At 40.1% G+C, this 23096-nt stretch overlaps 1 protein-coding gene across 1 annotated transcript in view; it reads right to left on the reverse strand.

Annotated features, from left to right (window-relative positions):
* LOC131895374 (carcinoembryonic antigen-related cell adhesion molecule 1-like) overlaps nt 1-23096 on the reverse strand; it is a 349579-nt gene that overhangs the window by 230058 nt on the left and 96425 nt on the right. The window contains exon 5 of the mRNA XM_059245814.1: nt 8982-9257. Within this exon, the coding sequence (XP_059101797.1) occupies nt 8982-9257 (276 nt within the window). The remainder of the gene's footprint in view (nt 1-8981; nt 9258-23096) is intronic.

Below are 23096 nucleotides of genomic sequence, written 5' to 3' on the forward strand. Positions count from 1 at the left end.
CAATTAAAACAACACCTATCCACAAATCCAGCCCTACTAAAAGCACTAGAAGGAAATTCCAACCTAAGGAAGTCAGATACACCCACGAATATACAGTCAATAGATAACCCCCAGCAGCAAAGCCCAAAGAAGAGAAATACACACTCACTACCACCAAAAGGTAGCAGGAACTAACAATCACAGGTCATTGATATCCCTTTATATCAATGGACTTAATTCACCTATAAAAAGACACAGACTAACAGAATGAATACAAAAACAGGACCCATCTCTCTGCTGCATACAAGAAACACATCTCAATTTCAAAGATAGACACTACCTCAGAATAAAAGGCTGGGAAAAGTCTTACCAATCAGATGGTCTTAAGTAGCAAGCTGGTTTAGCTCTCCTAATATCCCACAAAATAGACTTGAAACTAAAATCAATCAAAAAAGATCAAGAAGGACATTATATAATCATCAGAGGAAAGATACACCATGAGGAAGTTTCAATTCTGAACATTTATGCCCCAAATACAAGGACACTCACATATGTAAAAGAAGCATTTCTAAAGCTTAAATCACACATAAAACCCCACACATTAATAGTGGGAGACTTCAACACCCCACTCTCACTACTGGACAGATCTGCCAAATCAAAACTTAACAGAGAAATAAGGGCCTTAATTGATGTTATGAATCAAATGGACTTAATCAATATCTACAGTACATTCCACCCTTACAAAAAAGAATATACTTTTTTCTCAGCACCCCATGGAACCTTCTCTAAAATTGACCGCATACTTGGTCACAAAGCAAACCTCAACAGATACAAAATAATTAGAATAACCTACTGTATTCTATCAGACAACCATGGTATAAAGTTAGATTTCAACAACAAAAATTACAGAAAGCCTACAATCTCATGGAAACTGAATAATGCTCACCTGAATCACCAATTGGTCAAGGAAGAAATAAAGAAAGAAATTAAAGACTTCCTAGAGATCAATGAAATTGAATATACTGCATACCCAAACTTATGGGACACCATGAAAGCAGTGCTGAGAAGAAAATTCATAGCATTAATGCCCACATAAAGATGTTGGAGATATCTCACACTAGTGACTTAACAGCACACCTGAAAGCTCTAGAACAAGAAGAAACAAGGTCACCCAGGAAGAACGGATGCCAGGAAATTATCAAATTGAGAGCTGAAATCAATAAAATAGAAACAAAGAGAACAGTACAAAGAATCAATGAAACAAAGAGTTGGTTCTTTAAGAAAATCAACAAGATAGACAAACCCTTATCCAGACTACCAAAAGACAGAGAGAGAGCATCCAATTGGAAAATTACAAAGGAAAAGGGAGACATAATTACTGACAATGAGGAGATCCAGAAAATCATCAGGTCATACTTCAAAAACTTGTACTCCAAAAAAATTGGAAAATCTAAAGGAAATGTACAATTTTCTTGACAGCTACCACATACCTAAGTTAAATCAAGACCAGATGGACCATTTAAATAAACCAGTAACACCTAACAAAATAGAAACCATCATTAATAGTCTCCCAACCATAAAAGCCCAGGACCAGATGGTTTCAATGCAGAATTAAACCAGATCTTCAAAGAAGAGTTAATACCAACACTCTTTAAATTGTTCCACACAATAGAAACCGAAGGAATGTTACCAAACTCCTTCTATGAGGCTACAGTTACTCTGATCCCCAAGCCAAACAAAGATGCAATAAAGAAATGGAATTACAGATCAATCTCCACCATGAACATTGAAACAAAAAACTCAATAAAATACTGGCAAACAAACTCCAAGAACACATCAAAACAATTGTCTACATTGATCAAGTAGGCTTCATCCCAGAGGTGCAAGGATGGTTCAAGAAACAAAAGTCTCTCAATATATTAAAACCATATAAACAAATTGAAAGAAAAAAAACCACATGATCATTTCATTAGAAGCTAAAAAGGCCTTTGACAAAATCCAACACCCCTTCATGATAAAGGTCTTGGAGAGATCAGGAATGCAGGGAACATACCTAAACATAATAAAGGCAATCTATGGTAAGCCAACAGCCAACATCAAAGTAAATGGAGAGAAACTCAAAGCAATTCCACCAAAATTAGGAACAAAACAAGAAGGTCTGCTCTCCCCATATTTATTCAACATAGTACTTGAAGTTCTAGTTGGAGTAATAAAACAACAAAAGGAGATCAAGGGGATAAAAATTGGAAAGGAAGAAGTCAAACTTTCACGATTTGCAGATGACATGATAGTATACATAAGTGACCCCATAAATTTGACCAAGGAACTCTTACAGCTGATAAACACCTTTCAGTAATGTGGCAGGATACAAGATTAACTCAAAAAAATTAGTAGCCTTTCTATATACAAATGACAATCGGCTAAGAAAGAAATCAGAAACATCACCCTTTACAATAGACACAAATAATATAAAATACCTTGGGGTAACTCTACCTAAGCAAACAAAGGACGTGTATGACAAAAACTTTAAGTCCCTGAAGAAAGAATTTGAAGAAGATGTCAGAAAATGGAAAGACTCCCACACTCATGGATAAGTAGGATTAACATAATAAAAGTGGAAAACTTACCAAAAGCAATCTACAGATTCAATGCAATCCTCATCAAAATCCCAACACAATTCTTAACAGACCTGGATAGAACAATACGCAACTTCATATGGAAAAACTAAACACCCAGGAAAGCCAAAAGAATCCTGCACAATAAAACAACCTCTGGAGGCATCATTATCCCTGACTTCAAGCTCTACTATAGACCTACAGTAAGAAAAACAGCTTGGTACTAGCCTAAAAACCGACACATGGACCAATGGAGCCGAACCGAAGACCCTGACATTCATCCGGACACCCACGAATAGATGATTTTCAACAAAGAAGCCCAACTGTACAATGGAAAAAAGAAAGCATCTTCAAGAAATGGTGCTGGCAAAACTGGATATCAACATGTAGAAGGCTGCAAATAGATCCATATCTATCACCGTGCACAAAACTTAAGTCCAAGTGGATCAAGGACCTCAACATAAATCCAGCTACTCTGAACCTGCTAGAAGAGAAAGTAGGAAGTAGTCTTGAATGCATTGGCATAGGAGACCACTTCCTAAATAGAACACCAGTAGCACAGACACTGAGAGAAACAATCAATCAATGGGACCTCTTGAAACTGAGAAGCTTTTGTAGAGCAAAGGATACGGTCAACAAGGCAACGCGACAGCCTACAGAATGGGAAAAGATCTTCACCAACCCCACATCTGACAGAGGACTGATATCCAGAATATATAAGGAACTCAAGAAATTAGACATCAAAATTCCCAACAGTCCAATTAAGAAATGGGCTATAGAACTAAACAGAGAATTCTCAACAGAGGAAACTCAAATGGCTGAAAGACATTTAAGGAATTGCTCAACATCCCTAATCATCAGGGAACTGCAAATCAAAACAACTCTGAGATACCACCTTACGCCTGTCAGAATGGCTAAGATCAAAAACACTGAAGACACCTTATGCTGGAGAGGATGTGGAGCTAGGGGAACTCTCCTCCACTTCTGGTGGGAATGCAAGCTTGTACAACCACTTTGGAAATCAATATGGTGCTTTCTTAGAAAATTGGGAATCCATCTCCCCCAAGATCCAGCTATACCACTCTTGGGCATATACCCAAGGAATGCTCAACCACACCACAAGAGCACTTGTTCATCTATGTTTATATCAGCATTGTTCGTAATAGCCAGAACATGGAAACAACCTAGATGCCCTTCAACTGAAGAATGGATAAACAAAATGTGGTACATATACACAATGGAATACTACTCAGCAGAGAAAAACAATGACATCATGAGGTTTGCAGACAAATAGATGGATCTAGAAAAAATCATCCTGAGTGAGGTAACTCAGACTCAGAAAGACAAACATGGTATGTACTCACTCATAGCAGGATACTAGATGTGGAACAAGGATGACTGGACTGCTGCTCACATCACCAGGGAGGCTACCTGGAAAACAGGACCCCAAGAAAGACATGGGGATCTCCCAATGACAGAGAAATGGAATGAGATCTACATGAACAGCCTGGACATGAGTGGGAGTAGTTAAGGACAAGAGTCGAGGAAAAGAAAGCTTGGGGGAGCGGGAGATCCTAGCTGGATCAACAACAGAGAGGGAGAACAAGGAATAAGAGACCATGGTAAATGAAGACCACATGAGAATAGGAAGAAGCAAAGTGCTAGAGAGGCCCACAGAAATCCACAAAGATACCCCACAACAGACTGCTGGCAATGGTCGAGAGACAGCCCGAACTGACCTACTCTGGTGATGGGATGGCCAAACACCCTAATTGTCATGCTAGAAACCTCATCCAACTACTGAGGGATCTGGATGCAGAGATCCATGATTAGGCCCCAGGTGGATCTCTGGGCGTCCAATTAAGGAGAATGAGGAGGGTTTATATGAGCGAGAATTGTTGAGACCAAGGTTGGATAAAGCACAGGGTCAAATAGCCAAATGAACGGAAACACATGAAATATGAACCAATGGCTGAGGGGTCACCAACTGGATCAGGCCCTCTGAGTGGGTGAGACAGTTGATTGGCCTGATCTGTTTGGGAGGCATCCAGGCAGTGGGAGTGGGTCCTGTGCTCATTGCATGAGTCAGCTGTTTGAAACCTGGGACCTATGCAGGGTCGCTTGGCTCGGCCTGGGAGGAGGGGACTGGACCTACCTGGACTGAGTCTACTGGGTTGATCTCAGTCCATGGGAAAGGCTTTGCCCTGGAGGAGATTGGAATGGGGGGCGGGCTGGGGGAAAGGTGAGGGGGGCGGTAGGGGGGATAACAAGGGAATCCGTGGCTGATATGTAGAACTGAATTGTATTGCAAAATAAAAATTAAAAAAAAAAAGAAATGGTGCTGGCAAAACTGGATGTCAACATGTAGAAGACTGCAAATAGATCCATATCTGTCACTGTGCACAAAACTTATGTCCAAGTGGATTAAAGAACTCAACATAAATCCAGTTACTCTAAACCTGATAGAAGAGAAAGTAGGAAGTAAGAGAATCGTAGCTGGACTTTTTTCCATTCCTGTCTGGCCTACGGTCAAGACAAATCTCTCTCTCGTCTGCCAGCCCCGCAGCCACTCAGACCCAACTGAGTAAACACACAGAGACTTATATTGCTTACAAACTGTATGGCCGAGGCAGGCTTCTTGTAATCTAGTTCTTATATCTTAAATTAACTCATATCTATTAGTCTATAAGTTGCCATGTGGCTGGCAGCTTATTGGTATCTTTACATGACACTTTCCATGGCGGTGGCTGGCAGTGTCTCTCTACACAGCCTTCCTGTTCCCAGCATTCTCTTCTCTCCTTGTCCCACCTATACTTCCTGCCTGGCTACTGGCCATTCAGTGTTTTATTTATCAACCAATCAGAGCAACACATTTAACATACAGAACATCCCACAGAAGAGAAGAAGAGAAAGTCTTGAATGCATTGGCACCAGAGATCACTTCCTAAATATAACACCAGTAGTACAGACACTGAGAGCAACAATTAGTAAATGGGACCTCTTGAAACTGAGAAGATTTGTAGGGCAAAGGACACAGTCAATAAGACAAAATGACAGCCTACAGAATGGGAAAACATCTTGACCAACCCCCACATCTGACAGAGGGCTGATATCCAGAACATATAAAGAACTCAAGAAATTAGACATCAAAATACACAACAGTCCAATTAAAAATGGGCTATAGAGCTAAACAGAGAATTCTCAAGAGAAGAAGCTCAAATGGCTGAAAGACATCCTTAGTCATCAGGGAAATGCAAATCAAAATGACTCTGAGATGCCATCTTACACCTACCTATCAGAAGGGCTAAGATCAAAAACACTGAAGACAGCCTATGTTGGAGTGGACGTGGAGCAAGGGGAACACTCCTCCACTGTTGGTGGGAGTGCAAATTTGTACAGCCACTTTGGAAATCAGTATGGTACTTTCTCAGAAAATTGGGAATTGATCTCCCTTAAGACTCAGCTATACCACTCTTGAGAATATACCCAAGGAATGCTCAATCATGCCACAAGGACACATGCTCAACTATGTTCATAGCAGCCTTATTTGGAATATCTGGAACCTGGAAACAACCTAGATGCCCCTCAACTGAAGAATGCATAAAGAAAATGTGGTACATATACACAATAGAGTACTACTCAGCAGAGAAAAACAATGACAGCATGAAATTTGCAGGCAAATGGATGGAACTAGAAAAAAATCATCCTGAGTGAGGTAACCCTGACTCAGAAAGACAAACATGGTAGGTACTCACTCATAAGTGGATACTAGATGAAAAGCAAGGGATAAGCAGACTGCAACTAACAGCTCCAGGGAGGCTACCTAGTAAAGAGGACCCTATGAAACACACAGTATTGCCCAAAAATGGAGAAATGGATGAGATCTACATGATCAAGCTGGGGTTGAGAGGGGTTAATGGAGGGCAAGGGTTGGGGCAAAGAGAGCTTAGGGGAGCAGGAGGTCCTAGCTGTATCAGGAACAGAGTGGGAGAACAAGGAAAGAGATACCATGATAAATGAAGACACAATGGGAATAGGAAGATGCAGAGTGCTAGAGAGGTCCCCAGAAATCCACATAGATGACTCCACTATAGACTACTGGCAATGGTCAAGAGGGTGCCTGAGATGACTTACACTGGTGATGGGATGGTCGAACACCCTAACTGTCATGATTGAACCCTCATCCAGGGACAATGGAAGCAGATGCAGAGATTCATGGCCAAGCCCCAGGTGGAGCTCCAGGAGTCCAATCAATGAGGGAGAGGAGGGATCATATGAGCAAGAGATATTGAGACCATGATTGGAAAAAGTACAGAGACGACTAGCCAAACTAGTGGAAACACATGAACTGTGTCCAATAGCCTAGGAACCCCCATGAGACTGGATTAGACCCTATGGATAAGTGAGACAGTTGTTTAGCTTGAACTGTTTAGGTGGACCCCAGGCAGTGGGACTGGGACCTGTCCTTAGTGCATGAGCAGGTTTTTTGGAACCTGGTGCCTAGGCTGAGATACTTAGCTCAGGCATGGTACAGGAAGGAGGGGATTGGACCTGCCCCAAATGTAGGTACCATGCTCTGCTGACACCCCAGGGAAGACCTTGCCTTGGGGATGGTGGGAATGAGGGGTGGGTTGGGGGGAAGACTGAGAGGTAGGAGAAGGGAGGACAGGGTTATCTGTGGTTGATATATAAACGAATAAAACATATCTTAATAAAATGAAAAGAAAAAAATAAATATAAAAAGTTCATTTCTGCTGTCTCATTTGAATTTCAGTGTGACACAGAGTTGTCCTACTGAGTTACAGAATTTGGAAGGCATTCTTGCTGTCCATCTGACCCTCTGTGACCAGATGAGTTTTGATCAGGCTGCTAAGATTGTTCAATGAAGAATGAATAATGTTACACAAGGGATGTTGGAAAACATGGGATATCCAGGTAAAAGAATGAAGTTAAGCCTTCACTAACAACATATACAAATCAGCTCTACATGGATAAAAGATCGGAGCTGAAAGTCATCAGAATTTTAAGAGAAAGGATGAAAGCATCTTGAAACTGGATTTCTAATGGTATCTTTGTTGTGATGCCAGATGCATCACATGGGCCTTTTGGCTGCTTATATGTCCCTACAGAAGATGCATGTTTGGTACCTGAGGAGGACAGAAAAGGGTGGTGAATTCCTTGGATCTTCAGTTACAGATAGTAATAGGCTGCCATGTGGGTGCTGGGAATTGAACCCATGTCCTTTGGAAGAGCTGCCAGGGCTCTTAACTATTGAGCTATCTCTCCAGTCCTATTAACCATATATATACACACACATACTACTACACACCAAAAAAAAACCCCAGTTATTAGAAAAAAAGCATCTTGTGCAGGGATGTCATGCTTTAAATGTCAGCATGAGGATAAGAAACTCAGTATATGGGCCACCAAGAGGGCTCAGGTGGGAAGAGTGCCTGCTGTACTCCCTCCCAGTACCTGCCACTAACTGCCACACAGATAGATATAAATGCACAAACATGTGGGCCAGTGAATTGGCTTAGCAGATAAAGGGCTGGTTCACCCACCTGAGATCAATCTCCTGTCCTTGGAGAACTGGCTCCCACAAATTGTCCCCTGACCTCCGCTCATGGGTTGGTACATGCACACAAAATGAATAAATATGCAAATATAGAAAGAAACTCGTTACAGGTCCTTTCTATCTACTCATTTTATATTTATGGAATGAAACCTTGGAAACAAACTACTTGAAAAAGTATCTCTACAGTGAAAAATGTATTGTTTTCTCCTATCTGTGTCTATACTCAACACAATAAGACTAGTGTCTATGCAGTATTCATATTAGGCATTGGAAATAATCTAAAGAAGATCTGAATGTGTCGAAAGAAGTGTAGAGTAACATGAATATTTTACTAGTTTCTGAGGGTTGACTGTGTGACAGACTCAGACCCTAAACTCTTAGTCACTTTACATTTCCATTTGCTATATTGACATCTATTGTTGTTAATATTGACTGGGTCTCACAATATAATCTGAGATGGCCTTGTAATTCTATGTCCCCTGCTTCGTGCTCTCTCTCTTTTGAGACAGGGTCTCACTATGTAGCTCTGGCTAACCTGAAACTGGCTACAAAGACCAGGGTGGTTGGGAACTCATAGAGATACAACTGTCTCTGCCTCTGGTGTGCTGGGGTAAAGGCATGCAGCACTGTGCTCAGCTTGCTTGGTGTTCTATCATGAGATTAACATGCATCCATCACCAAGCTGGCTGTATTTGTTTCCTGAACAATGTTTTTCTCCTTGTGACTTTGACCCATTCTGCACTCTGTTGATAAAGAAACTGCCCCTATCCCCAACACTATGGAGTAAGAGGGGAACAGAGGTCACTCACGTATTATGTCCAGCTGGATGGGGTCACTCCTCTTGGAACTGACTTGATTGGATACTTCATACTGATAATCCCCGGAATCCTCAATCCTCACAGAGTCTATTTGGAGGGTGCTGTTGTTGTGGGACAGCTTCATCCTGTCTGTGAGCTCCACACTCTGGCCTTTGAAGAGCCAATGGACAGAAATCCCAGTGTCGTTTGACAAGCAGTTCAGGAACACAGAGATCATACCTTTGAATGTGTTGTTGGTGACTTGGATGGAGGGTGGAGTCAGTGGATCTGTGGATAAATAGTGGAGGGACCAGATGAGAGTCCTTCACCCTCAGAGATCTCAGCCAGTTCACAGGGCCCGTAGAATGAAGGGGCCCTCTGCAAGATTGCATGTTTGTGTTCAAGATATAGTCTGTAGGGAGAGAGCTGAATCTTACTCCTACCAAGATCATTCACAGTAGCCGGGCGGTGGTGGCGCACGCCTTTAATCTCAGCACTCGGGAGGCAGAGCCAGGCGGATCTCTGTGAGTTCGAGGCCAGCCTGGGCTACCAAGTGAGTTCCAGGAAAGGCACAAAGCTACACAGAGAAACCTTGTCTCGAAAAACCAAAAAAAAAAAAAAAAAGATCATTCACAGTGACCCTGACTCAGTTATTTGTGTAGATTCCACACTGGGAGCCTCTTCAGCCCAAAAGTCCAGAAATCTCATGGTTGGGAGGAATGTATTTCCCAATGATTTTTTGTGGGGATTCTTGCTCACACTTTCTGTGAAAAGTCAGGTCCCTCTTTTATGAAATAACCTCCTGTTTATATTTAATTAAATAATTTGTCATGGGGTTAAGATGGCCCAGCTAATCTTAAAGGTTTTAAAGGCTAGACCTCAGGACTGGGAGAAATCCCTAACTGAAGGATTTCTGTTTGCAGAAAAAATATATTTCCTGCCCCATGGATATGGATTAAATACTACAGAGAAGAAGTGAATAATCACAGTGCTGACCACAGCCTACAAGACTAATCCTCAGTATTGATATTGTTTGAGACAGGGTCTCAGTATATAATTCTAGCTTGCTTGGAACTTGCTATGTAGACCAGGCTCTCCTCAAACTCATACTCTCTACATGCCTCTTCCTCCTCAGTGCTAGCACTGAAGATGTGTGACACCACACTCAGCTATTTGGTTTTTGGTTTGTTGTTGTTGTTGTTGTTTTGGTTTTTCAAGACGGTTTCTCTGTATAGCTTTGTGCCTTTCCTGGATCTTGCTCTGTAGACCAGGCTGGCCTTGAACTCACAGAGATCTGCCTGCCTCTGCCTCCTGAGTGCTGGGATTAAAGGCATGTGCCACCACTGCCTGGCTGCTATTTGTTTTTTGAAGCTCGAGAAGAGTAAGCAAAAGAGCATCATCAACTGTCAGTTTCATGGTTCACCCTGACTCAGAACAGGGCTCCCAGGAACCTTCTCCACCCACTCTTCCCATCCCATGGAGTCAGAACTGAGACAGGAGCATACCTGGGAGCAGAGGTCTGGTCCCCATCTGTGGGGAATATTCTTCTCCAATTTGGAGAATAAGAATGTGAGCACAGTTGAAAGCCCGGGGTGTTCCTTGTAGGTCATGGAGGTCATAAAATGAAAATGGTGGGGACAGGAAAGCTTGTGTTAGGTACGGAAAGAAATCTTGACCTTGAGGCTCTCCTAACCATGGAAAGTCCCTCACACAAGCTAAAGCTTTTCAAGACTGGGAGAACCTCCTCCTCACATTGCAAACTCTGGTGGTATTGTGTTCCCCAAAATATTGTACACCCTAATAATCTTATCTGGGGTCAGAGACAGAACAGCCACTAGATACAAAGGCTAGAAAATGGTGGCACTCACACCTTTAATCCTAGCACTCCAGAGGTAGAAATCCCTCTGGATCTCTGTGAGTTCAAGGCCACATTGGAACCAGCCAGGCATGGTGACACATGCCTTTAATCCCAGAAAGCAAGCCTTTAATCCCAGGGAGTGGTGGTTGAAAGCAGAAAGGTATATAAGGCGTGAGGACCAGAAACTAGAAGCATTTGGCTGGTTAAGCTTTCAGGCTTTTAGCAGCACTGTTCAGCTGAGAGCCATTCGGATATGAGGATACAGAGGCTTCCATTCTGAGGAAACAAGATCAGCTGAGAAGTTGGCCAGGTGAGGTTAGCTGTGGCTTGTTCTGTCTCTCTGATCTTCCAGTGTTCACCTCAATAAATGGCCTCAGGTTTGATTTAATTAATAAGACCTTTTAAGATTTCTGCTTCATCCCTATCAGCCAGAAACCAGAGAACCAGGAGGCCAATAGACGTAGGAATGGAACAGGAGGCTTGGGGGAAGACTGAGTTTTGTTAGTTCCCATAGTCCAGGGCTGGAAATTAAATGCTTCTGCCACTTCCCAGAAAGACAAAAGATTCCACTCCAAACCTGGTGCTGATATTTCAGAGATCCACTTACTAAGAACTGTAATGATCTTGACTGTGGTCCTATTGACTCCAGGAAAAACGTTATAGATGAGGCAGGAATAGGATCCTCTATTGTTAGTCATAATATTGGGGATAAAGAGCTCTTGGGAGGATGACTGGAGCTCTCCATTGACAAACCAAGAGTACTGTGCAGGTGGGTTAGCATCTGTGTGGCAGGAGATGTGAGGTTTGTCCTTGAATGGAAATGAATATTTGAGGGGGATATGATCTGGACGTCTGGACCATCTGGAGAATATAGAATAAAATCACACCTGATGTCAGCAGAGGGAAGGGGAAATCCTGGTCTGTAGAAGGACATAGTATCTCTTTGAGCTGTGCTTTTACCTTAGTTGAGCAGGTCCTACCCAGAACTGGGGTGCAGATTAGTACAAGAGTACTCATTCAGCATGCACAAGCCCTGATCTTTCTCAAGCACAACACACACACCTCCCCATGGACACTCATGTGTTCGATGAGACTGAGTCTGACTTGTCCCCTGTCTCCATCACCCTAAGTCTCTCTAGGCAGAATCCTCTGCAACCCATTCAAGCTCAATGCTGAGCCTGTCCACATATGCTTGGGCTGGGACAGGATGCTCTGGCAGCCTAGGTATCTGTATGGTAGGTCTATGTCACGAAGCCAAGGGGACTGGGACCGAGTATGGTATAGCTCTAGCCCTCTGTATTTAGGCAGTTAGGACCATGATGAAACAGAAAATACTTACAGGTAATGTTCAGAGAGAATGGGTCACTTGGAGAGGCACTCACTGAGTTCCAGTTTCACATTCACGGGGTCCTGTGTCAGTCCTCACAACACTGAGTACAGAGAGAGTCCTGTAGTCATAGGACAGGTTCAGCCTGTCATCTTTTCAGAAGCTTTGATCATTTATCCTCCACAGGTAGGTTATATTCTGAGTCTTAGGCTCACACATTAATGCTACTGAGTCCTCACCATCCATGGGATTGGAATTGTTGGTTGTGATGTTGGGCTTGGATAGCAGTGCTGTGCTGACCACAGAGAGATGATTGCCCTGTGTGGTACTTTTGTATCTTACAAAAACCTCTTACAGTCAGACATAGTCTCTTAACTCCCAACTGACCCAGATACCGAAAGAATTAGGCAGGAAGCAAATTAAAGGCAGAAAGAGTGGCTGAGTGTTCAGAGATAATGGGGCCTCCTGTGCTGTGTATTGGAATAGCCAGGACTTTCTCGTGAGTGAACTGAGCTGCAGTGTTTGGTGATGGTCAGACTCAAGACTTGGAATCACAGTTCTCATTTTATTTCCTGGTCCTCACTGATCCATTGCTGCCTTGAGACACAAAGTTCGGGTCCCTCCAGCTACACTGACCTCTCCTGCTTTGTGTCGACCAGAGCCCTCCAAGCCTTTGCTGTTCAGGGCTGTCCTACAGACAGATTATGATTAGTCTTCTCATTGAGCTTCCCTGAGAAACCTGACAGCCTGTCAGAGATCTCACACAGCTCAGGATCTGCCTGACATTTAGGTCGTGCTGGGTCACAGGTGGGCTGTTCTTGTCAGGTGTTTGATGTTGATTGACATGAATCTGGGAGCCCTATAAGAATCCTGAGTCTATAAAATGATCTAGAAGAGTGAAGGCCACCTAGTAGGTCTCCATGATGGGGACCTGGAGATGTGGTTTTGGACAGATAGCTTGTGCCACTGATGGCCTATGTGACCCTGAGTCAATGACTGTGTTTGCTGTATCACTTTTTCTATAATAGGACACATGGTAAATGATCATTTCTATGCCTGCAAATTAACCTTAAATGTGAACAATGATCTGACCTTCCACCAAGCAGTGTCTACTAGTATTTCCTGCAGGAAATAATCCCTGGACTGGGGTGGGAGAGATGGCTCAGTGGTTAAGAGCACTGGCAACTCTTCTAGAGGTCCTGAGTTCAATTCCCTTACAACCATCTATAATTAAAATGTGGTGACTCTTTCTGGTGTGCAGGCAGAACACATTATATATAATAAATAAATAAATACATAAATACATAAATAAATGAATTAATTAAGCCTAAACGCACTGTGGGAAGGAAACACCAAGGAGCTGTTGGTAGAAATATGTAAATTTCACATTGGAAAGAGGTGCAGGTTATAAGCATCCCATAGACAATTGTAGTCAATGGCAGTGTACATTTCAGAGTAGTCAAGACAAATTTCCAATTTCTCACCATAACACTTGGGAGATAAAACTGTAGTGGGTGTTACAGAGGTGACTTAGTCATTCTGTCTTGTACACAGACATCAAAGATTACACTCTATTTCTTCAAACTAACTACAGTTGGGAGGCCATTTAAAGCACTATTAACAAGTAATAGACCATGGATCAAAACAGTGGGAATATCATTTTCAAATGCCAGAAAATGTTACAAATCTGAACATGGGCCAAAATATATAAAGAACTCTCACAGTTCAATAATAGTAACAATAAAACCACAAGCATCTCAATCCAAAGAGAAGGAAAAGCCCTGACATTCCTTTTAAAGAAAGAAGAACATATGACCAATAAAGACAGGCTGCTTAGTTTTTGTCTATTTACAGACTAAATTCACAAGGGAAGAGAAAACCTCAGTTGAGGAATCACCTCCATCACAATGGCCAGCAAGGCATTTTCTTAATTACTGTTTGGTGGAGGAGGACCTGGTGCTATTACCTTGCAGATAGCCCCTTTCTTATGGGCTCTGTAAGAAAAGCAGCTGAGCAAGTTGTGGGAGCAAGCCAGGAAGCTTTTCCCATTGTTCTTGCCTGCCCTTCCCTCAATGACAGACCCTGATCAAGACATTTAAGCGAAATAAACCCCTAACCACCAAATTGGTTTTGGGTTGTGGCATTTTATCACAGTAACTGGAAAGCTATCTAGAATAACACATAAAGAATTGCTATGGCAGCCGGGGGTGGGGGTGGTGGGGTGGTGGCACATGCCTTTAATCCTAGCACTTGGGAGGTAGAGGCAGACAGATATCTGGGATTTGAGGCCAGCCTGATCTACAGAGGGAGATCCAGGACAGGCACCAAAACTACACAGAGAAACCCTGTCTCAAAAAAAACCAAAAATTTAAAAAAAAAATAGAAATGCTATGGAGTTATGCGTAGTGGCACATGAATTTAATCCCAGCACTCAGGCGGCAGAGGCAGGTGTATCTGTGTGTTCCATGCCAGACTGGCCTGCAGGGTGAGTTCCAAGACAACCAGGGATATACAGAAAAACTCTGTCTCAAAAAACCAAAAGTGAAAAAAAGAAAAAAGAAATGCTTATGGGCCAGGCAAAGTGGTGCACACCTTTGATCTCACTACTCTGGGAATTCCAGCCTGGCCAGACAGGAGTATATAGTGAGACCCTGTCTCACAAACAAAAAACAAAAACATGCTTAACACCAGTAGTCACTGTAAAAATGCACATAATTGATGGACTAAACTGTACATTCTTAAGGCTGAGACATATATAAACTATAAGCTAAAAAGATAGTTATTAGGATACAAGTTAAAGCTTGATCATCTTATAAATGATCAAATTCTCTATACAAATGTATGTTTAGAAACAGGTTAAATGTACTGAATATTAGCATGATCAATTCCTTACTTCACCCATGACATTTAAAAAATGTTTAAGCCTCCCACTTTAAACTATGCCATGCCTCTTACAGCCAGGAATTAGTCCAAATTATACTTTGAGGTCATTTAGATTATATTTCCATTTACCAGGTCTAGAGATAATTTGCCTTGCTATCCAATTTTCAATAAAAGATAGCTCACCAAACAGATTTCAGAATAAGCTTTTACTATTCCTTTATTAAAAGAAATTTACTTTACATTGACCGTTCTCAATAATCAATCACCTATGTCTCCTGACTAATTAAATACATATATGCTTTTGGATGTAAAGTTTTTATAAGGGTATAAAAGTTTAGATATAGAGACCTTTTAGGAAAGTTAAAAAACTAACTTATGATATATGAATTGCCACTTATTGGGAGAGATAAATATAACATAAACATCTAGATATGGTATAAATGATACCCACATCTCTGTAAATAACCTAGAGATACTGAGGATGTATACCTACGTTAGATCTATGGATAAAGTTTTTCTTGAGATCTGAGATCTGAGATATATAGGCTTTAGAAGTAGACTTATGTATGCATGAATACATTAGTCTACAGATGTCCCACAGAAGAGACCTGGGGCTAATAAAGGCCATAGCTCCTCCACTGTACAAGGTATAATAATTGTCCAAGGAATGATTTATCCTGACTTTACTGGGAAAATTAAGATTATTGTAAACCTCCTACAAAAACAATTCAGAATCTACAGGGCAGCGCCTAAGGGAGCTGCCAGTTTGGATTCAAGTTTTATGGTCTTCTGGGTTCAGGAAATTAAATATTCCAGACCAACTAAACCCTTAAAATACAGGGAAAGAAAATAATTGACTTGCTAGACATAAGCACAGACATTTCTTACATTTTAGAAAATGATTGACCAAATACTTAAGACAATTATTAATCCTTCATCTCATATAGGTCTAGGTCAAGCTAATATTGTAACCAAAAGCTCAGAAATATTAAAATGGTCAGAGAGATAAAATTATGGCCTATTCTGCCCACAGGCATCCCCTTTATACCTAACACTCTGTGGGGAAGAGACATGCTGCAATTAATTTGTGTATCATTAATCTCTGCTATGGACTAATAGAAGCTCAAATGCTATAGATGATTGTTTAACTTAAAAGAACTTGGGTAAACAAACAAAAGGCATAATTGAGCCCATTATTCTAGAAATTATAAATGATAGACATGGCCTAGGGTATCAAAATTAATCTGAGGGACCACTGTTGACTGCTGACCCCACTACTTGGAAATCTGATGCTCCTATCTGGGTTAACAATGGACTTTGAATGCTGAGATAATTGTAGCTGCTACTTGTCTGGTGGAAGAGAAACTTAAAAATAGGGCATATAAAGCCTCCCCCTGGCCCTTGAGTCACCCCAATATTTGTTGGTTAGAAAAAGTCAGGCTTACAGGCTGTTACAAGACCTTAAAAAATTAAATGAACTTTATTGGAGCCAAGGGGAGCTTCACAATCTAGTTTGCCATCTCCCACTGCCACCCCTAGAATTCAAAACATAATTGTCATAGACTTACAAGATTGCTTCTTCACCCTACATCATCACCCTAAAGATTGTCAGCATTTCACTTTAAGCTTGCCTTCTAACCTGACACAATGGAAGTCAAAAGCTTACATGCAGAGCAGAAAATATGTGTTCTGTTTATCCAGAACACATTGATTGAGCTGAGTCCCTCATCATCTATATTGATTAACTATCAGAACTATCTGTAAATTGTCCCCCAATTGAGCTGAGTTCCTTATCATATATATAGATTAACTATCAGAACTATCTGTAAACTGTCCCCCAATCCCAATTATATATATATATATATATATATATATATATATATATATATATACACATATACATATATATATGTGAGTGTGTGTGTGTGACTGTGTTTGTGTATAGATATAGATATAGATATATATTGAAATACATTTATTACACAGGTGACATTATATATATAACAAACTATAAAACATATGAGTCTATAGACTGGCAGATAAGTCTATGCTAGGTACTTTCTAATGTCTGTCCAACAATTACAAATTCTCTCCCTATGGAAATTCACCCATGAGGTATATTTCCTTATGATTTGGGGGTATGAAATAAAGAAATAATACACCATTTATTCCACTGCTTTAAAAGTTTAAGAAGGCCTAGAGCTCATAATTGGACAAAAGCCTTATTATACTTCAAGAGCTCTTAACAATTGGTGCTTAATGTTTCATATCTCCCACTACAGGCATCCCTTATTATCCACAGGCCAAGCCACAAAGTTACACCTAAGCAGCCAGAACCTTCTCATTTGTATTTGTAAAGGTCCTGATGTTTTCATAATGTCAAAAAGTGGATATGCTTACATGTTTTCACAGGATGCTGACCCATCTTTATGAATCCTGGATTGCCTGGTCATGCCATACACTAGGCCGCTGCAGGACAAAGATGCTCTAAAGCTGCCAGTCTGAAAGAGGCTTATATTTACCTCTAGATTCCTAAATATTGAGCTGTGACTTTATAAATAAATTGATACAATTCCAGATATTTTTGATGAAGTCTGTTCAATTATATCAAAACTTGTATAAATATGATTAGAAATAATCCTGTCCTAAATGAATTTTTATTAATTTTGACCAAAGATAATCAGGACTTTAGACATATTATAAGTGAAATATTTCAGATTTTATTCTCTGACTATAATAATGTTTTGTTGAGATTCCAAAGATTCATAATCTTGCGCTGACAAATCACCACTGTTATCATATTGCTAATATGTCTAAAGATTTTGTCTATTTAAGGAATGCAACCTGACTACAGTTTATGTCTTCCACTTACAAATTCTCTTTTTCTTCTCTAGGATGGTGGATCTTTCCCTCTCTCCCTGGCCTGATATCCCTTCTCTCATCTGGTAAGCCATGCACTTAATATTCCATAGGTACACTTAAGAGAAAAAGTTTTCTCCTTAAAACTCCTCATATGCATGTTCTAATACACATATTTGTTTCCAGCAGAAATTCTGATGATTTAAAGAGTCATCCTCTGGACCACAGACATGCTGTCTAGCTGCAGGTCTGCACCACATCCTCCATCCTCCAGCCCACATGGATGTGTTGTCCAGCTCAGCCCTGCATCATGCCCTCTAGCACATGAGACAGAAAATCCTGTTACCCATGTCTTACCCTGCAGAGCCTGAAACAGCCTGCTCTTCCTGGGTTTCCACTGCATTCTAGCCTTCAAGACCCTCAGCTTCAGACCCATATCAGCAGGAAGTAACCATGAATGATTTCTACAACCCTGTTGTGACTTACCCCTCTTTCAGTGCTGAATTCCCCAGCCCAGGGGCTGGACTGCCCTTAAAAAACGCTCTTTTATTAATACTATAAATTCTGCCCATGATGCTGAAATATATATACTATCAGATTTTCTCCTCAAGTACTTCTGACACTGTTCTGTATATAAGTCTGCTATGCATATCCTGACACAGATTATTACAGTCCTCCTATAGCTAAATGGGTCAATATTGCCTTGATTACAAATTTTAATTATTAGGTCAGTTTTGACTACAGCCTTGGTCCCACAGGTGCTCATGACTAACTCAAGTAACTCCTTATCTAACAATGCCTCTTTTAAATACAGTTTAACCAAATTAATACCACTAATCAGAGATTGAAAGAGGTATCTTCCAAACTAACTATTTTTATTTGATAAGTCACAAATGTAGTAATTAGACACATTTGCCCATATTACGCTATACTAGCTAATGATAGATTTTTATGGTACTCCTCTGCTCCCTTCTTGGGACATAGATATTCTGATTATGTACAACTACACCTATTAGATGACTAAACTAATTCTCTGCTTGCCATCTACAGAGATTATTGATTATAAATATTAATTAACCATCACTTTTCATTTTTCAAGTCATCTCCAAATTTAATTTTTTCATGTTTTTCTCTTATCCTAGAGAGAATTAAACATTCTCTTTTTTTAATAAGGGCAAACACTTATTGATTGGGTTTATGACTGAATACCTCAGACACGTGGGGAAACTGAGAGGTATAAGGAGACTTAGAAGATGATTTTGAGGAGAGAACTTGAGGAAGAGATGGAAGATGAGGAAGAGCCAGATAGGGAAATACAAGATGAGTAAGGCCAAGATGAGAAGGCCCTGTGGAGGCAGAATTAAGATGAGAGAATTAAGATAAAACTTAGAGGGGACAGTAGATAAATATAGAGAAAAATCAGGCAAGACAGGAGCTAGGCAGGAGAACAGAACTGTAGCTCTGTAGACAGGATTTTATCCCAGATGAATAAAGTTGACAGACAAAGAAAAGAGCTTGGTTTCCTCAGATATATTTCCAAAAAATAATTGTCAGTGTTTACAGGCTTCTCTTCTTGGCTCCTGGGATGAATATTATTAAGGTGGGTCCTTAATAATATTTTAGAACAACCTCCTCTATGTTTTGTACCACCATGGCTTAAAGTTATATTTCAACAACAACAAAAATTAGAATCTACAATTTCATGGAAACTGAATAGTGTTCAACATATTCACCAATCAGTCAAGGAGGAAGTAAAGAAAGAATTAAATTCTTCCTAGAATTCAATGAAAATGAATGTACAACATACCTAAACTTATGGGACACTATGAAAGCACTGTTAAAAGGAAAATTCAAAGCACTGAATGCCCACATAAGGAAGTTGGAGAAATCTCACACTAGGGATTTAACAGCACACCTGAAAGCTCTGGAACAAAAAGTAGCAAACTCACATGGAAGGAATAGATGCCAGCAAATAATCAAATTGAGAGCTGAAATCAGTAAAATGGAAACATATAGAACAATACAGAGAATCAATAAAACAAAGAGTTGGTTCTTTCAGAATATCAACAAGATAGACAAGCCCTTCCCCAAACTAATCAAAATGCTCAAAGAGAGCATCCAAATAAACAAAATCAGAATTGAAAAGGGATACATGACAAGAAAAAATGAGAAAATCGAGAGAATCATCAAATCATTCCTCAAAATCCCTTCTCTACAAAACTGGAAAATCTAAAAGAAATGTACAATTTTCTGGATAGGTACCATATACCAAAATTACCTCAAGACCAAATAAACAATTTAAATATACCTATTATGCTTAAGAAACTAGAAACAGTCATTAAATCTCCCAAGCAGAAAAGGCCCAGGACCAGAATTCTACTAGATTTTCAAACAGAGCTAATACCCATATTCTTCAAATTGTTCCACATAACAGAAACAGAAGGAACATTTCCAAACTCTTTTTACAAGGCTACAGTCACCCTGATACACAAACCACACAAAGATGCAACAAAGAAAGAGAATTGCACACCAATATCTCTCATGAACATTGATGCAAAAATTCTCAATAAAAAACTGGCAAATTGAATTCAAAAAGGGAGTAATATATATATATATAATATATATAATATATATATATTACTCCCTTTTTGAATTCAATATATATATATATATGGACACCATGATCAAGGAGGCTTCATAGAGAGATGCAAGGATGGTTCAAAATACATAAAACTGTCAATGCAATCCACCATATAAACAAACTGAAAGAAAAAACCCACATGATCATCTCATTAAATGCTGAAAAAGCCTTTGACAAAATCCAACACCTCTTCATGACAAAGGTTTTGGGGTAATCAGAAATACATGGAATATTCCTTAATGTAATACAGGCAATTTACAGCAATCTGACAGCCAACATCAAATTAAATGGAGAGAAACACAAAGCAATTCCACTAAAATCAGGAAGAAGACAAGGCTGTCCCCTCTCCCCATATTTATTCAGTATAGTACTCGAAGTTCTAAGTAGAGCAATAAGACAAAAACTAAAATCAGGGGGATACAAATTGGAAAGCAAAAAGTCAAACTTTCCCTATTTGCAGAAGATATGATAGTATGCATAAGTGACCTGGAATTTCTACCAGAAAACTCCTACAGCTGAAAAACACCTTCCCACCTTGCTGGGGGAAGACTGATTGGGTGAGTTGAAGTGTGAGGATCTTAGCAAGTGTCCTTTTCACCTCCCTTTGTTTCTAGGTTATATCTCCCTCTTCTTTCCAATCCTCGAATTCCATCAATTTCATCGAGGCAATCATGTATAGCTGAGGGAATATTAGACAGGGCGATTGCAATTTTGTGTGTTGAATATCCAGCGTTTCCATCTTATTCTCAGGGTCTCAGTTGTGGCAGCCATGAATAAGTGGTCTCTTGTGGCTGTGACCTAAGTTACAGAAGGCCCAGGCTATTGACTCTCATTGTACCATGTCCTCTGCAGAGACCATGGTTTCTGCAGTGGTACGGTAGGACAGCAAGGCAGACTCTGTAAGACCCCAAATCCCTCTGCTTGGTGACTGTAGGGAACTCAGCCTCAAACTTGTAGAAACTCTGTTGGAAATGCACTGCAATCTAAGACATGCCTTCTTCTCTGCCTCCACAGAGATCATATCTGCATGTGTCCTGAGGGCTATCCCAGGCTCACCTTCACAAGTATATTGCTCCACTAATGACTTGCTTGTCTCAGCCCTTCATGGTCACATCCTGGAGGATGAAATCTAGTAAATTACCAGGTTTAGAAATTTTGCATCAGACCCCCCTCATTTTTTCTCTCCCATTTTTATTTAGTAGCTATGTTAAAGTGGTTTCACCTTTTGTATAACATGTGTCTCCCCACACTCCTTATGTATCAATGCCATCCTCACATCTTTACTCCTTGTTGTGACCATTTGGGGTTCAAACCTCACCAGTCTGCTCAAGAGTGATTATAATGCTAATGTTTACCAAGGTGGTGTGGTATTTACAATGTGGCTGGCCCTGTATTTGTATCTGGTTTCATCTATATGATGAGTCTGTCACATAGAAATTATTTTCTTTCAGATGATGAAAAACTGGAGCTTAAAGCGGTTTTCAAAAAGTACTTATATGTGTATGGTTAATCAGAGATAGACCTGGCTACCTGACTTCAAGGCTAACACTAGTGGTAGGAATAATTGCAGCAACATTTTTTTTCTTTCTCTGTGTGTGGTATTTTGCCAAAAAAGATTACTTGATTATTATATTAAGTCTTTAAAAAGTACTATGAGGCAGGTAAAGGATATGATATAACCTAGCATCCTAGCATCAGAGTCTGAGTCAGGATGATTGTGAATTTGAGACAAGTTTGGGTTATATAATGAGACCCCTGTCCCCTAAAATGTTCCCTCAAGCTAGTAGAAGGAGAAAACTAAAGATGAGAATGAAGATAAACAAAACAGAATCTAGAGTAATTGCAAAAAAGCTGATGCACCAAAAGTTGGTTCTTCAAAAATGATTAACAATATTAGCAACCTTTTTTCAAATGAATTTTTCAAAAAAATGAGATGAGTATTAATACAATTTGAGACCTCACCATCCATTCTCAAGAATATGAAGAACTTCAAGAGCACTCAGTAATTATATGCTAACTGTTGTGTGGCCTAGATGCAATGGACAAATTCCTACAAACATAGATTCTTTAGATATGTAAGGGTGAAAGAAACCAAATGGGATAGCTGTATAACCAATAAGATTGAATCAACAAAAAAAATTGACAAAATTTCACAGACTTTGATAAGAAAAAAAAGAAACCGAATCGAAGTCCAGCTTAGTGTAACAAAGGCCATACATGGAAACCCACAGCCAACATCATATTCAGTGGGAAGACTGGCAGCTTTCTCTTTAAGATCAGGAAGAACGCAAGATGCTGCTGTGACCACTTCTGTTCAAGAGACCTTTAGGAGTGCTACACAGAGCTATTAGGCTAGACAATGAAATGAAGGTACCCAATTATGAGGTGCTAAAGATATCTGGAGATGACAGGAACTTGTTCATAGAAAATCCTGAACATTCTACAGAAATTTCTCAGAACTAAATGAGCAAAAATAGTAAATTTGTTGGCTAATGAAATGATCATTCCCAAGTGAGATGTATTTCTGTATACTACTACTGACCATGAACAATTTTATTT

Source organism: Peromyscus eremicus, chromosome 1 (assembly GCF_949786415.1).
Source record: "Peromyscus eremicus chromosome 1, PerEre_H2_v1, whole genome shotgun sequence".
In the NCBI taxonomy this organism is placed as follows: domain Eukaryota; kingdom Metazoa; phylum Chordata; class Mammalia; order Rodentia; family Cricetidae; genus Peromyscus; species Peromyscus eremicus.